The sequence below is a fragment of the Arvicanthis niloticus genome, chromosome 5 (assembly GCF_011762505.2).
Source record: "Arvicanthis niloticus isolate mArvNil1 chromosome 5, mArvNil1.pat.X, whole genome shotgun sequence".
NCBI lineage: Eukaryota > Metazoa > Chordata > Mammalia > Rodentia > Muridae > Arvicanthis > Arvicanthis niloticus.
This window is the reverse complement of record NC_047662.1, coordinates 31,276,175-31,290,334: the sequence shown is the minus strand read 5'-3', so window position 1 is coordinate 31,290,334 and position 14,160 is coordinate 31,276,175. Positions and strand designations below refer to the sequence as shown.

Sequence of the window (14,160 nt, the reverse complement as noted above, 5' to 3'; positions counted from 1 at the left end):
TGCCAACCTTCGGTCTCCTGAAAAGAAGCCTAGCACCTGGCAGAGTTGGCCGAGTCATAATAGACCTACCATTTTAAAAACCTGAAGACTGTAACGACCGTTAGACGTGGGAGCCACCAGGGACACTACCAGACAGGCAGCGGTTCAGGACCATGGACAACAGGGACGGGTGGCCTGACTTCCTCTGCCCTGACTGATCTGACAAGGACATGCAGCATGTAAGGGATTTAGTCCCCAGAAGGAAGGAAACAAAGCCACAGGGAAGGTATTACAGTCTTCCAAATATGCCACCCCAGGGGACAGCTTATTCTTGGACATGATCCCTAACACAACTCTCAGCAACTTGCAGGAGGCAACAGTACAAAAAAAAAAAAAAAAAAAACCAGTTTATTTTAGCAAAGAAGTCACCTAGCAGCTACAGACAGTTCAGGACTGGTGGCAGCAGCACTCTGCCTATGCTGGCTTTCAGGCCCAGCCACGACTGAAGAAGGCCTGGGCACTGCAGACGAGTGGCTGCTAAGGCAGGTGAGCCCAAGGAAAGGCTTGTGCTATGTACAGCTTGTTCACAAGGCCCAGAGACCAGGCAGTCCTCTTGTCTGACAGAGGTGGGGCAGAGACCAGGCAGTCCCTCTTGTCTGACAGAGGTGGGGCAGAGACCAGGCAGTCCCCCTTGTCTGACAGAGGTGGGGCAGAGACCAGGCAGTCCCCCTTGTCTGACAGAGGTGGGGCAGAGACCAGGCAGTCCCCCTTGTCTGACAGAGGTGGGGCAGAGACCAGGCAGTCCCCCTTGTCTGACAGAGGTGGGGCAGAGACCAGGCAGTCCCCCTTGTCTGACAGAGGTGGGGCAGAGACCAGGCAGTCCCCCTTGTCTGACAGAGGTGGGGTAGAGACCAGGCAGTCGCCCTTGTGTGGCAGAGGTGGGGCAGAGACCAGGCAGTTGTCCTTGTGTGGCAGAGGTGGGCAGAGGCAGCCTCACATGTACTCTCCACAGTCAGCAATGATCACCTTCTGCTTTGGTTTCCCATCCTTGCTGCCCTGAGCCTGTGTGGGCAGAACAGAGAAATCAGGAGAGAAGCAGCGTGCAGGACCTGCTAGAGCATCACCCCGTCCCCACACAGGGACCTGTTCTAAATGCCCCTTCCAGGGCACAGAGAACCCTCTCCAACTCTCCCACTGGGGCACCCACCCACACAAGGTCCAGGCAGGAAGCCATTTCCAACCACCCACCTCAATCTGCCGCAAGACATCTAGGCCTTCCGTGATCTCCCCAAATACCACATGCTTGCCATCCAGCCAATCTGTTTTATCACAGGTCAAGAAGAACTGGGAGCCATTGGTGTTCGGGCCAGAATTGGCCATGGAGAGGAGGCCTGGGAGAAAATAAACTTGTCAGCTGCCTCCACACTGCTCCCAGCCCATGATGCATGCCTGTGCTGACGGCTGATGGTGCTTCTGCATGCTGGCTCAGGCCAAGAAAGGACTCTAACAGACAGCACCTTGTCTTTCCCTCACTACAGAAAAAGGATGACTGGGCTGTTTCTGTTTTCTGTTTTGTTTTGCCCCCCCTCCCCCATTCATTTGTCTTTTCATTTATAATAATGACTTGCAGTCTACTTTGTACCCAGGCCCATTAAGTCCTGGCACACTGCTGAGCAAAATACCCATTTAAGTGTAATTGTATGGGCTGGAGAGATGAGTCCACAGAGAAAGGTGCCTGCTGTAGAAATCTAACAATCTGTACTTCATTTCCAGAACCTAAAGTAAAGGAAAGAGTTGTCTCCTCAAAGTTGTCCTCTGATCTTCACACTCAACTGTGCTGCATGGACCCTCACTTAAACAAAGTACTTATAGCCGGGCAGTGGTGGCGCACGCCTTTAATTCCAGCACTTGGGAGGCAGAGGCAGGCGGATTTCTGAGTTCGAGGCCAGCCTGGTCTACCAAGTGAGTTCCAGGACAGCCAAGGCTATACAGAGAAACCCTGTCTCGAAAAAACAACAACAACAACAACAACAACAACAACAAAAACAAAAACAAAACAAAACAAAACAAAACAAAACAAAAAACCCCAAAAGTACTTATACTTAGTACAAGCAAACCAACACAAATGATAAATACATCTAGTATAAAGGATACTGTGGCTCTTAATCTCTTACTCTCTTACCCCCTTCTCACTCTCTTGCCTCTCTGTCCCCTCCCCTCTCCATGTGGTCATGGCCAGCCTGTACTTCTCTTCTCTCTTATCCTTCCACCTTCTCCCCACCTTTGCCCTATCTCCTGAATAAACCTCCTCCCCCTGGGGGGAAAAAAAAAGGATACTGTGCTATGACAACTAAGATGCAGGGACATCTGTGCTGGGAAGAAGCTTAAGGCAGTCCCATGGAGGGACGCTGGGCCAGGATATGAACTGGAGACAGGGTAGAGCTGTGGGTGACCGGGAAGATGAATCCAGCCAAGTCCCAACCCCCGATCAGGCATAAGTGAACAGTTACCTCCTGAAGCTCAGAGACATAAAGGGAGTTGGAGAACTATTTTAACCTGTCAAGTCTGAGGGTCCTTTACAAGAGCAGCAGGTGTTCTTAACCACTGAGCCACCTCTCTAGTCCCTTAAGACCTAAGTCTATTATATTTCACAAATGGCAAGCTTTAAGGGCTTTTCCCAGTAATGGAATCATCTAGGGAGCTGGATGCAGCAGTACATGTCTGTAATCCCAGCACTCAGGAGTATCCAGAGTTCAGTGTTAGCTTGAGCCACACTCTAAGATCCAGTCTCAAAAAACAAACCAGGTATGGTGGTATACACCTTTAATCCCAGTACTTGGGAGCCTCAAGCAGGTGGATCTCTGTGATTTCCAGGCCAGCCTGTACTGCGTAGTGTGAGACCCAGTTTCAAAAACAAACCCAACAAAGAAATAACTCGAGTTAAAACTATAATGTAAATCAGTGGACTCCCATGTGTCATTTCACAAAATCCTGTCAGCACCAGCAATACAGTAGCCTGTGGCACCTGAGCTGGCAGTGACAACCTGTCTTTGTTTCTACCTGCTGCATCTGGGCATGGCACACGCTGGACTAACTCCGTGTCTTCTGGTGCTACTGCACCTATGAGGACATTTTACTTTGCAGATATGCAGGCTTCTTGTCCCTGTACTTCAGCCTAGCACAAACCTGCAGGAGGCACAGAGGCGCAGTGGACAGGTTTCTATGGAGAAAGAACTGATCTCTGACCACCATCATGCTCAGTAATTGAGGAAGGAGGAAGTGGAAGACAGAAAAGTGGCAAAGCAGGTGAAGCTACTCGAAGACGGAGGAGCCGACTGCCAGAACAAATCGAGGGACAAGGAGCACAGGGCTGACAGCGCAGGATGCTGATGGGGTGGAATCAGCTGAGGCGGGAAACTGACTACTGGCAAAAAAGACGGTTAGTATCTTTATCAAGAAAGGTCTGAGTGGCCAGCTGGGCTAACAATCTAGAGAGAAGGGCTTAGGAAGGGTGGAGGCAGTGAGCTTCTACATTTTTTCTAAAAGTTTTGCTAAAAAGTAGATTAGACAGTCAAGACGACAGTTGGTGGGAGGAACAAGAGTCCAAAGATGGTTTTTGTTTTTTTAAGATTGAGATTGCATGCCTGGACACAGATGGGCCAAACTAGCTAAACAGGGAAAACACATTATTTAGGTCAAAGGGAGCCAGCAGGAGACATGAAGATCCTAACTGGCAGAGGGACGGACTCCAGTCCATAAGGAGGGATGGATGGCTGTAATCGGAGGGAGGCAGAGCATGCATCTGTGGTAGGCACAAGGCAAGACCTCAAATCAATATGAAGGTTTCAGAAGAAAAACAGGCATGGACTATGATCTGAGGCATGGACTATGGGACTGAGGGTGTGGAGGGGACACAGGCCGAGGACATAAGGGAGCTGCAGCAATAACCACAAACTCTACCCCCGCAGGAACACCAACGTGTGGAATGAAGGTAGGGGGAAAAGCCTGGAGGGAAGCAGGCAGCACACCCCAGCATGTGTTTCTTCAGTGGCTGGCCAATCACAGCCCAGGCTTGGCAGTCGTGCTGTCTGCCCTGGCCCTGCCTTACTCACCACGGCAGAGTCAGTGCTCACCTGGTCCCGTGTGTTTAAGGATGAAGTTCTCATCATCGAACTTCTTTCCGTAGATGGACTTGCCCCCCGTGCCGTTGTGGTTTGTGAAGTCACCGCCCTGGCACATGAACTGGGGGATGATGCGGTGGAAGCTGCTTCCCTTGAAGCCAAAGCCCTTTTCATGGGTGCACAGGCAACGGAAGTTCTCTGGTGTGGAAAAAGGGAAAGGTGCTGAGGTTAGAGACAATCTAGCTTTCAAACCAAAATTAAGGTAACTACCGAGAAAGACAAGGGGGCGGGGGATGTATGAAAGGGAGAAAAATAAAGCAGGCAGCAGGTTTTACTTGTGTAGTTTTGCATAGCTGCTCCTGGGTATCCACATGAGGATGGTTTCCAGAACCCTCCTGGATCCTGTACCTTTTCCACCATCTCTATATTATCTATGATACACCATACAATGTAAATGCTCCATAAATGGTTGTTATACTCTATTATCTAGGGTATGTAATGACAAAGGAATAACACACACATGCTTAGTAGAGATACAATGTTCCCCTGAAGTATATTTACAAATTTTTATTACATTTACTTATTGTGTATGTGCATGTCTATGTGCAGGTATATAGAGGTCTGAGGACAACTTACAGGGCATGGTTCTCTCCTATCACATGGGCCCTAGGTCTGACCTCAGGTTTTCAGGCTTGGCAGCAGGTACTTTAACCTGCTGAGCCATCTGACTGGCCCATACATCTTTCTGCTGTATGACTGGGTAAATTCACAGATGTGGATCCGTGGATAGAGAGGGCTGATCATATTCTCATTGTATGCTCCTTATAAGCTGTCACGACACTGATTTACTAAGTAACCACAGGGCACTCGGATTAAACTGAGTATGTGCATTCTATTTCTGCTGCATCCCAAACCACACTAAAGTGTTAGTAATTTTTTTTTAAAGAAAAAACAAAAAACCAAGGCCAGTAAGACAGCTCAGCAAGTAAAGTGTGCAAGCCTGGTAACTTGAGTTTGAGGTCAAAGGACAGAATTGATTGTTGAGTGAGACTTTCTTCCAAGATTTTTTTTGTCTTGGAGGGAAGCTTAGTAAGATTCAGGATGTTCTATAAAGAGGTAAAGCTGTCTATCCTACAGGGCAGCTCCTCAGTAACTCAGGAAGTAAATTACTCAAAAGCATCAGAAGTCCCTGAGACTGACCAGATTTAATAGGATCCTCTCCTCCCTAAGCAGGAAGGACTGAGAGACACTTTCAGACAAATGGAGCTGCCTGGAAAACAACTTTCTAACTTATCAAATTGCCTGAAGTTGCCTGTGCAGTGAGCACCAGGTTTCTAGTTTTCATGAGCCATTATGGGCCTTTGGTGATGCAGCTGATTTTGAGTCACTTTCTGATTCTGTAAGCACTACCCACCCACACTCCTGAGGTAACCACAATAAAGTCATTGACTCATCGACTGGAACTTGATGGTGTTGTTTCTTTGCTGTGTCCATCAATTCCCTCACTAGAGTGAGTGAACATTTCTTCATGTCTTCCCTGGAACTCTTAAAGTTGTCCTCTAATCTCCATATATGTCATGGCATGCATGCACATGTGCACACACACACACACAAACACACACACACTAATTTGCTTTTGACACAGGGTCTCACTATATAACACTGTCTGTTCTGGAACTCTATGTAGACCAGGCAGGCCTAGAACTCAAGAGATTTGCCTGCCTCTGCCTTCCAAATGCACCACCACACCAGGTCACAGTAACTGTTTTAAGTAATGGTCATGTGGCATGTCTGTATGTGAGTATATACATGTGAAAGTAGGTGCCAGAAGAGAATATCCAAGTCTTTGGAGCTAAAGTTACAGGTACTCAGACATGGCCTAACCAAAATTAAAGTGACTACCAGAAAGATGTGGGGGTGTTGAAGGCAGGAAAAAATAATTCCTTTTCTGGAGAGGTAAATCAAAAGATAATATGTAAACTGAAAATAATTTTTGTATAATTAAAAAGGGAGGGGTGAATATAAAGCTATTATCTTTCAATGTGGAAGTTAAAATCAAAATAACCAGCTAAGAAGTGAAATTGGCTGCCTCTGAGGTGCAGCAAATGGTGCTGACGGCAGGGCAGGAATTGGGGTTATTGGTCTCTATTATTACAGGGGACTAATGATTTTTCAAAGCAAATTTTGTGATAACTACTTAAACTAAATGTATAAATAAAAAATTTACATTAAAGAATAAGTCAATATTTTAATGAACTAGAAATTAGTACTTCTAGAACATAGAGCTAGATGTAATATTGCTGGGATAATGTGTTTGATACATTCTTTTACATGATTATTCACAATATTCATAATAATGCAATCTTACTGTTATTTAAAAGAAAGAAACCTCAACTATTAAAAAATAATAAACCAGCAATTAATGAGCTTCGATGTCTGCTCTGACCTCTGTCACTAGATCCTAGGATCTTAGGTGATACAGATTAATTCAGGTCAGAAACAATGCCAGAGGAATAAGAGCTGAGGCAGCAAGAACCTTGGGAGACTCTGCTCAGCCATCAGCTGGCTGTCAACCTGAGCACAGGGGTCTGCTTACCTGCTGTCATGGGCACAACATCAGACCGTAGGAGCATCTGAATTCGGCCTGCTGGCTTGTTCCCAATCTTGATGTCCATGTACACCTGAGGATTTGACCGGGCTTTTTTTGCAGTGGGCTCTCCCTAGGTGTAGAAATAAAATGCTAGTTAGAAGACCACTAACTCCCTAAGTAGGTGCACAAGTAATCTTCCGAACATACATCAGAACACAGCACCATCAAACAGCCTGAACACAGATGCTGACAGTGAAGGTCTTGGGCCCTGATAGGGCTGTAGGAGGCAGGAACTATGGCCACAATACCCAACTGGACACCCAGTGACAGGAAACCTCACTCAGCACTCTAAAACAGGCCCCCTAACCATAGGCATATCTCTCCACACTCGCCCTCAGACATGCCTGCTCACCTTCCTTGTCCTGCAGCTCGCTGGGTCAGAATACTCAACCTTCCTCATCTACAATGCCTATGTCAAGTCATATACTTTACTACAGTTAGTGGACACACACACACACATACACACACACACACACCAGTACATCTTTCCTATATGCACAATCGGCACTGTCACAGGCTCATCCTGAAAGCATGGGGAAGCCATTCTGATGGGGTACAAACGCTCAAAGGACAAGAGGCTGAGGCTTGCTTTGTACTTCAGTAGGGGAGCCTAAAGCACAGGAAAGCAGGTACAGAATACAAGCATCACATTTGTTTTGGCTCAGCTGATCAAGCACATGCCAAGGAATCGTGTGGATGCTCTAACTACTGCTGTTTACATTGGTACTAGTAATAACACAGCAGCAGCAATACAGTTCTTGCTGTATTGCCCCGGGTCTTGAAGATAGAGATGAGTAACTACTTTCTTCCTTTAAGTTCATGTGGTCAGATATATATTTCATATACTATATACTATATACATACACAGTATACATATATTTAATGAGCCCCAGCTCATTAAATGTATTACTTAGCAAAGGGCAATCAGCACAGGAGTGTCCTGTGCAAAAGCAAACGTGCATGGAGACAGAGTATATCACTAAGCATGGAGTAGGGAGTACACTACAGCGGCAGAAATGACATCTGCAAGATGGACAAGATGGACCTGGAAGCCCTGCTGGGCTCTTGTGCCCTGAGCCATATGACAGGAGTGAAAAGCTCTGAACATAAATGATTGGATCTGTGCTCCACAAAGACTACTCTAGCTCCCTTGGGAAGGGACTGGAGGAACAAAGACTGTAGCCACAAACTGAAAATTTCCAAACAAAAGGCAAGGTTAGACACAGCTTACATACAATACACGGAAGGCTCTGAGGAAAAGCACTGGAGTGTGATGACGAACTGGTTCTACTGTAAAGAAGAGACTAGGATGAGCCGGGACTCCACTGTGAGTGCTACTGTAAGTCTGCATACAAACTTCTGGTTTAGGTAAGTGTGTGGCTAGATAGTAACCAAGATTAAGATCCCAGCAGGGCAAGATAAGGGATGACATCTACTCAAGGCAAAATAAAGCCACAATGACACTTGCAGCCAGAAACAACTGAAGTCCAGTATTAGAAACAGAGACCATCAAAGCTGACAGTGCAGCACAGGAGGGCTGCAGTCAGCCAAGAGTGACGGCTTCTGTGTCAGCTGAGAGGACAGAAAAGCCACATGCCATTATAAACCTCACAGGTACACAGAGGAAGCGAAGTCCTGCAGCAGTAGTCAGGGAAGTGAGCTGAGAACCAGGAAATGTGCCAGGGCAAAACTGCCATAGGCAAACCCAGAACACACACAGTTAAAGGGAAGTAACACTACCTGTCCTGTTACCTCTGCAGGAGTCCAAAATCAGGACACAGAGCAAGGAGCCAAAGACCTTAGCACAGGAGGGCTGCCTGGTGGGGTGCGGAGGAGGACAAACACAACTCCTAACCCCCACAGCACCGTCCTCACCAAGCTCCAAGTTCACCACCTGCCCTCTGTGCTTGGCAAATGCTCGGATCTGAAAGCCCCTATCAGGATGATGGAGAGCACAGCCTGCCTTCTGGAGGGAAGCACTCCTTTCACCCTCACCTCTTGGGCTTCAGCTTTGGGAGGCTCAGGTCCTTCTTCTTCCTTATTCTCCTCAAGAGTCTTCCCAGAAAACTTCTTCAACCAGTCATCATCTGACCAAACTAGAAGAAAAAGACACACAAAAGTTAAGAATTCAGACTATTCCTCAACTGCTGGCAGCTGCCTTGATCATCTTTGTGGTACTCTTGGCCAGAGAAGTTCCTTTACAGAACCCTCAAGACCAAGTTCCCACTGAGACTCCCTAGAGGCTCAGCTCTTAGCAGGACTAAGGGAAAAGGCCACGTCAAAGACAAAGACAGGGTTTTGCTGGCTTCCGCTCTCCTCTAGGAATGGAGTACCAAGGGAACTGGGAGGAGCCCAGATGGGTTCTCTTATAAGAGGAACAATTGCTTTGGCTTTGCTACTATCCACTGATAAAGGTAATGTACACCCTTCACCAGTGTGAACCACCCTCTTGTCCCTCACTCCTGGTCACACATATAAAGAAGGACAAACCGGAGGACCTGACAACAGTCTGAGGTGCCCACTCACCTGGCCTGGAAGAGCCCTCTTTAATTCTCATTGGCTTGGCCAAATTGACACGAATCGTCCGTCCAAAGAGCTCAGATTCATTCTGAAAAGATTGTAAATCCAGCTGCTTAAACTGTCAGGTTACAAAACTCTGGCAGCAACCAGGTGGTGGTGGCATACATCTGTCATCCTTGCACTCAGGAGGCTGAGGCAGCTGGATCTCTGAGTTTAAGTTCAGCCTGGTTTAGATTCCAGGACAGCCAATGTTATACAGAGAAACCCTGTCTCAAACAAACAACAAACAACTCTGTAACTTTTCATTTACTTCTGAGACCTGATTAGTGTTTCCTTTTAATCCTGGATCCCTTGGCAGTGAAAGCTGTGCTCTCACCACAAACAGTATCAAGGAAGAAAACGACCAGGTACTTCTTCCCCGGAGCTGCCACAAAGCTTTAATACCACCAAAGCCCTGCACCACTAAGAGTAATTCTGAGCTCAAGGGACGCAAGTGACAAGGAAAAATGTACATAGACCTCGAGTTCACCTTTGAAAGCAAGATCGGCTTTGAAATAGCATCCATGGAGAATGGGCAGTAGAGAATACTGAGCAGAGACCATCACCAAGATACCAGCACCAGGAAAGGCCACTTAATGTGAGCCTTAAGGCAGCAGTGAGAACTTTGTGGCAAAAAACTAAAAAAAAAAACTTAAAAAAAAAAGTCTTTTATTAGGATTTTATGATGATACCAGAAAAATATAAAAGTGTAAATTTCTTAGAATCAGAATCAATTATGTACTGATTTCTAATGGAAACATGTAACCAGAGATGATTAGTTTTAAAGATTTTTTTTTCCCAGCAAAGTTCTAGCCACAGGATATGACACCTTTACACTTCACTTCTGACAGGATGACACATAAGTGTCTTAGGCAGGCCACACATCTTTAAGAGTGCCATCATTTCCAAGGTCTCTTCCAGCTGTTCCAATCACCCGTGTCAGTAGCATGGCCTTTGGTTAACTCTTCCTGAATTTCTCTTCTCTGTTGTTAACTGGTCTAACATTTCATGAAACCCTCCCCTTTTGCACATATTTGCAGTTTCAGTGAGCAATTAGTTGGCACTGTTTTTGCCATTTGCCATCACGTGGAGTGGTCAGTGAGAGCCAAGAAGGATAGGCAGGAAGTACTCTAGTAAACGGAGAGGCGTCTGGGCAGGAACTAATTCTACCAACAATCAGCTCACAATGAATATTTTTACTTGATGGCAACCTTTACCGCACCACCTGACTCTGACACTTCAGAGATTCAGAAGACCAATTTGAACAAGCCCTCTGTACCAGCAAAAGGCACCTTCAGTTACAGTGAGGATCCTCAGCCGTACCATGTTGTCGATAGCTGCTGCGGCATCCTGCCAAGGAAATACAAGTGTACGTTTAGGCTTGTAGTGGATACTTCTTGTGTGTTTAAATGCACACACAATAGCAAAATAAACAGGAGAATGTCGCCTCTGTACTTTCTGCCTAGGTTGGGTGTGTGACCAACAACACTTCTTGGGTAATTTTTGAGCTCACAGCACCATAATCTTTTTCTAGCTGAAGGCATAAGAGATAATCACCAGCACTGCCAGGCAAGAACATTCAATGACCAGAGCAGGACAGGCAGGGTCTGACAGTGGGTCTGAGCTGTCATCGACACATCATAGTCAAACAGCATTTCTGGACCTCTGAAAGCATCATTACCCTAGGACCTGGAACCTAAGTAAATATGGGATAGCTTCCTCTATAGCAGTAGTTCTCAACTCTTTAATACAGTTCCTCATGCTGTGGGGACCTCAAATCATACAATTATTTAGTGGCTATTTTATAACTGTAATTCTGCCACTGTTATGAATAGTAACGTAGCTGGGCAGTGGTGGCACACGCCTTTAGCCCCAGCACTTGGGAGGCAGAGGCAGGAAGATTTCTGAGTTTGAAGCCAGCCTGGTTCCAGGACAGCTAGAACTACCCAGAGAAACCCTGTCTTGAAAAAACAAAAAAAAAAAAACAAAAAAAAAAAAAAACAAAAAAAAACCCAAAAAAAAAAAACAAAAAAACCAAACAAACAAACAAACAAAAAAATGAATTGTAACGTAAATATCTGATATATAACCCCCAAAGGGGTTTTGACCCACAGGTTGAGAACTGTACTCTGTAGGAACCAAAGACTAAACAAAGCACAAAAGTCTTACCTCTGCCAACTCAAACTCAACAAAAGCAAATCCTCGGTGTTTTTCTGCAAAAAAAGAAAATAAACACAAAGACAAGGGAAGAAAAGAGAACAGTCACAAAGAAGTTGGTCCTTACCATGTTTAGAAAACCTACCCATTCATGATATACAAAGAAGGACCCTAATCCTTTGATTCCTCTTAATACTTGAAGCAATAATAAACATTTTCTATAGATAAAGCTATACTGAACTTCAGCTTCTCATTCAGTGCAACTGGCAAAGTAAGTTATTTAGCAAATCAACTATTTATCCAAATATACAATTTGATTCCAGGTGCCAAAGCATGCACCTGTAATGCCAACTACGTAGGAGGCTAAGGCAGAAGGATCACCAGTTTGGAGGCCAGCCTGGACAACACAGATCATTTTGAAGTAGAAACAAAACAAAAATAAAACAGGCAAAAAGCCATCAACCAAATACATAATCTGATCAACTACACATACATTCTAAAATCTGTAAGGATGTTCAGTTTTACCCCAAGACAAATTCTGATCTAAGAAGCCCCCACTCAAAAATACCAGCTTGATCATACATTCCATTAGAAAGTCAGTAGAACATTTCTTGCCTGTGCTTCTGCTGACAGAGTCTCACTTATGCAGCCGAGACTGACCTTAAACTCTATCCTCCTGCTTCACCTCTCTTCCCCTCTGCCTCTCTCTGTGTGTCTGTATGAACTGAATCCACAGCTTCACATGATGGGCCAGAATTCTACTAGTGAGCTATACCCCCAGCCTAAGAATGTAAATGTAGAACTGAGACATGACTTTAATTCTTTTCCTATAGGAGGGCACTGAACACTAAAATTCCCCAAATGACCCACCTGTTTCATAATCCAAAGGAATCTGAATATCCGTGATGTCCCCGAAAGGGATAAAAGCGGCATGGAGAACCTTGTCGTCCACCTCTTCTGCCAGCCCACCTGCAAGTAAGCCGAGGCCCTTCTGAGCCGCCGTCCTCCACACTCAAAAGTCCCTGCAGACCAGGGGCTTGACAGGCAAAGGGAGGGATCTTTCCATCCAGCCCTTTGTCTACACAAACATCTCTCTATAGCCTACCCACACTATGTTTCTTTCTCCAATCTTCTTTCAAACAGATCCGAATCAATCTCCAGGACTCTTGCAATAGCTTCATAACTGACCTCTCTGCCTCCATTCCCTTCCTCCACCCCCCACGCCCCACCCAAATATGTTGAGAAAGTGGAAACGAATCCATCAGTTCTCTTAGACTTCAAAGTCTTAAATGTCACCGTCCTCAAGATAAAGGGATAGCTCCTTAGTAGTGTACACAGGGCTATCATCCGTCCCTCGCCGATCTCTCTTTTATCTTCCATTTCCCCCAATTTCCCTGGGTTTCTCGAAAAATGACCCAGCTGCCCCTAGGGTTCTATCTTACACTTTTGGGCTTCGGCTACCGTGCAGCGAACAGCTTTGCCTTTACTCTGACCCTTTGCCCAACTGCTCAACTTCTGCGTCCCGGCAACAGAAAGTTTGCCCTCACCCAAGTTCCTGTCATCATTGTTAGTCCCTATTACAACGCTATGGTGCTTAGGTTATTTCCCGCTTTCACCTAGATAATCTGGTAACTCCTTCCTTTAGGGCAAAGACCCAGCCATTCCGCATTGAATGTTTGTAAAACGAATGGGCGGGAGGGATTTGGAAGCCCATAGTTTCTGCAATTCGTCGGGGCTCCTGCGCGCTTAGTGGACTAGGAAGGTCGTCGGAATGGTCCTTCCATCTCGGGCTCACACCCTCAGGTCCAGCAAGCCCGCCATAGACCCAGGCTGCTCTCCCACTTTCCCACATTGCGCTAAGTCTAGCTCCCGCGCCTGCTCACCTACGTACAGCACACGCTTGGTAGTGGCCATCTTGCTCGCGTCCGTTTCCGCCGGAAGCCGGCACTCGGTCGGCCCCCTCGCCGTCGCCCCTCCCTTTAGGTCCGGGCGGGTCTCTGTGCGCTGCGGCTGCAGGCTCCGCCCCTTCTCGGCTGCCTTGCCACGCTCTGTAGCGCTCCAAATGTGCGGTCTGGTCCGGTCCGGAACGACCCTACATGGGCTGGGGGTTCCTACGGCTGGGGATGCTGGAAACAAACCTTGGTCTGATTAACCGGAATAATAATGGCAACTGACCCACTACCAACACACTATGGTCTGGGCTGTCCAGGCAGCTGGTTTTGGCCAATTTGGGAGCCAAGAATGGTTTTTACATTTTGAATGGGGGTGAGGCAGAGGATCAAGACGGCATTTCGTGAGAGATGAAAATTATATAAAATTAAAATGTCAATATCACAAAATTTAATTGTTGAGTATAGCCACATCTGTTTCATTTCTATTGTCTGGCTGCTTTCATGTTACAAGGGGAAGAGACATGTTCCTCCCAGGGACGACAATGTTTTACCATCTGGCCCTTTGGGCAAAGTGTTTGCTATACTCTTGTTCTAAAGTAATATTTAAATTATAGGTTCTCATTAGCAGTACAAAATGGTAAGATCGCGTTGGTTTGCTTGTTAGAGTATCTCACTATGCATTCCAGGCCTCAGCCTCCCCTGTACTGAGAGTTTGTTATACACCACCAAGCTACCTCGAGTAGAAACTTAACAAGTTTTATTTTGTGTATTTATTTTGAGACTGGATCTTCCTATGAAGTCC

At 46.1% G+C, this 14,160-nt stretch overlaps 1 protein-coding gene across 4 annotated transcripts; it reads right to left on the bottom strand.

The window, feature by feature from the left end:
- Window positions 1–368: 368 nt before the first annotated feature.
- Window positions 369–13,446, bottom strand: Ppie (peptidylprolyl isomerase E). Of its 4 annotated transcripts, XM_034503212.3 has the most exons (11): window positions 13,358–13,374; window positions 12,337–12,435; window positions 11,479–11,522; window positions 10,589–10,659; window positions 9,800–9,960; window positions 9,277–9,358; window positions 8,746–8,846; window positions 6,697–6,820; window positions 4,113–4,298; window positions 1,228–1,370; window positions 369–1,041 (listed from the first exon to the last, which is right to left on the bottom strand). In XM_034503212.3, the coding sequence occupies exons 5-11, from the start codon at window positions 9,833–9,835 to the stop codon at window positions 973–975; spliced, it is 741 nt and encodes a 246-aa protein (XP_034359103.1). In that variant the 5' UTR covers window positions 9,836–9,960; window positions 10,589–10,659; window positions 11,479–11,522; window positions 12,337–12,435; window positions 13,358–13,374; the 3' UTR covers window positions 369–972. The 4 variants fall into 4 exon arrangements, with proteins under 4 accessions (XP_034359103.1, XP_034359102.1, XP_034359107.1 ...); XM_034503211.2 differs by lacking the exon at window positions 9,800–9,960 and having other exon boundaries at window positions 10,633–10,659; window positions 13,350–13,446; XM_034503216.2 differs by lacking the exon at window positions 9,800–9,960 and having other exon boundaries at window positions 10,633–10,659; window positions 13,358–13,422.
- Between the last annotated feature and the right edge of the window lie 714 nt (window positions 13,447–14,160).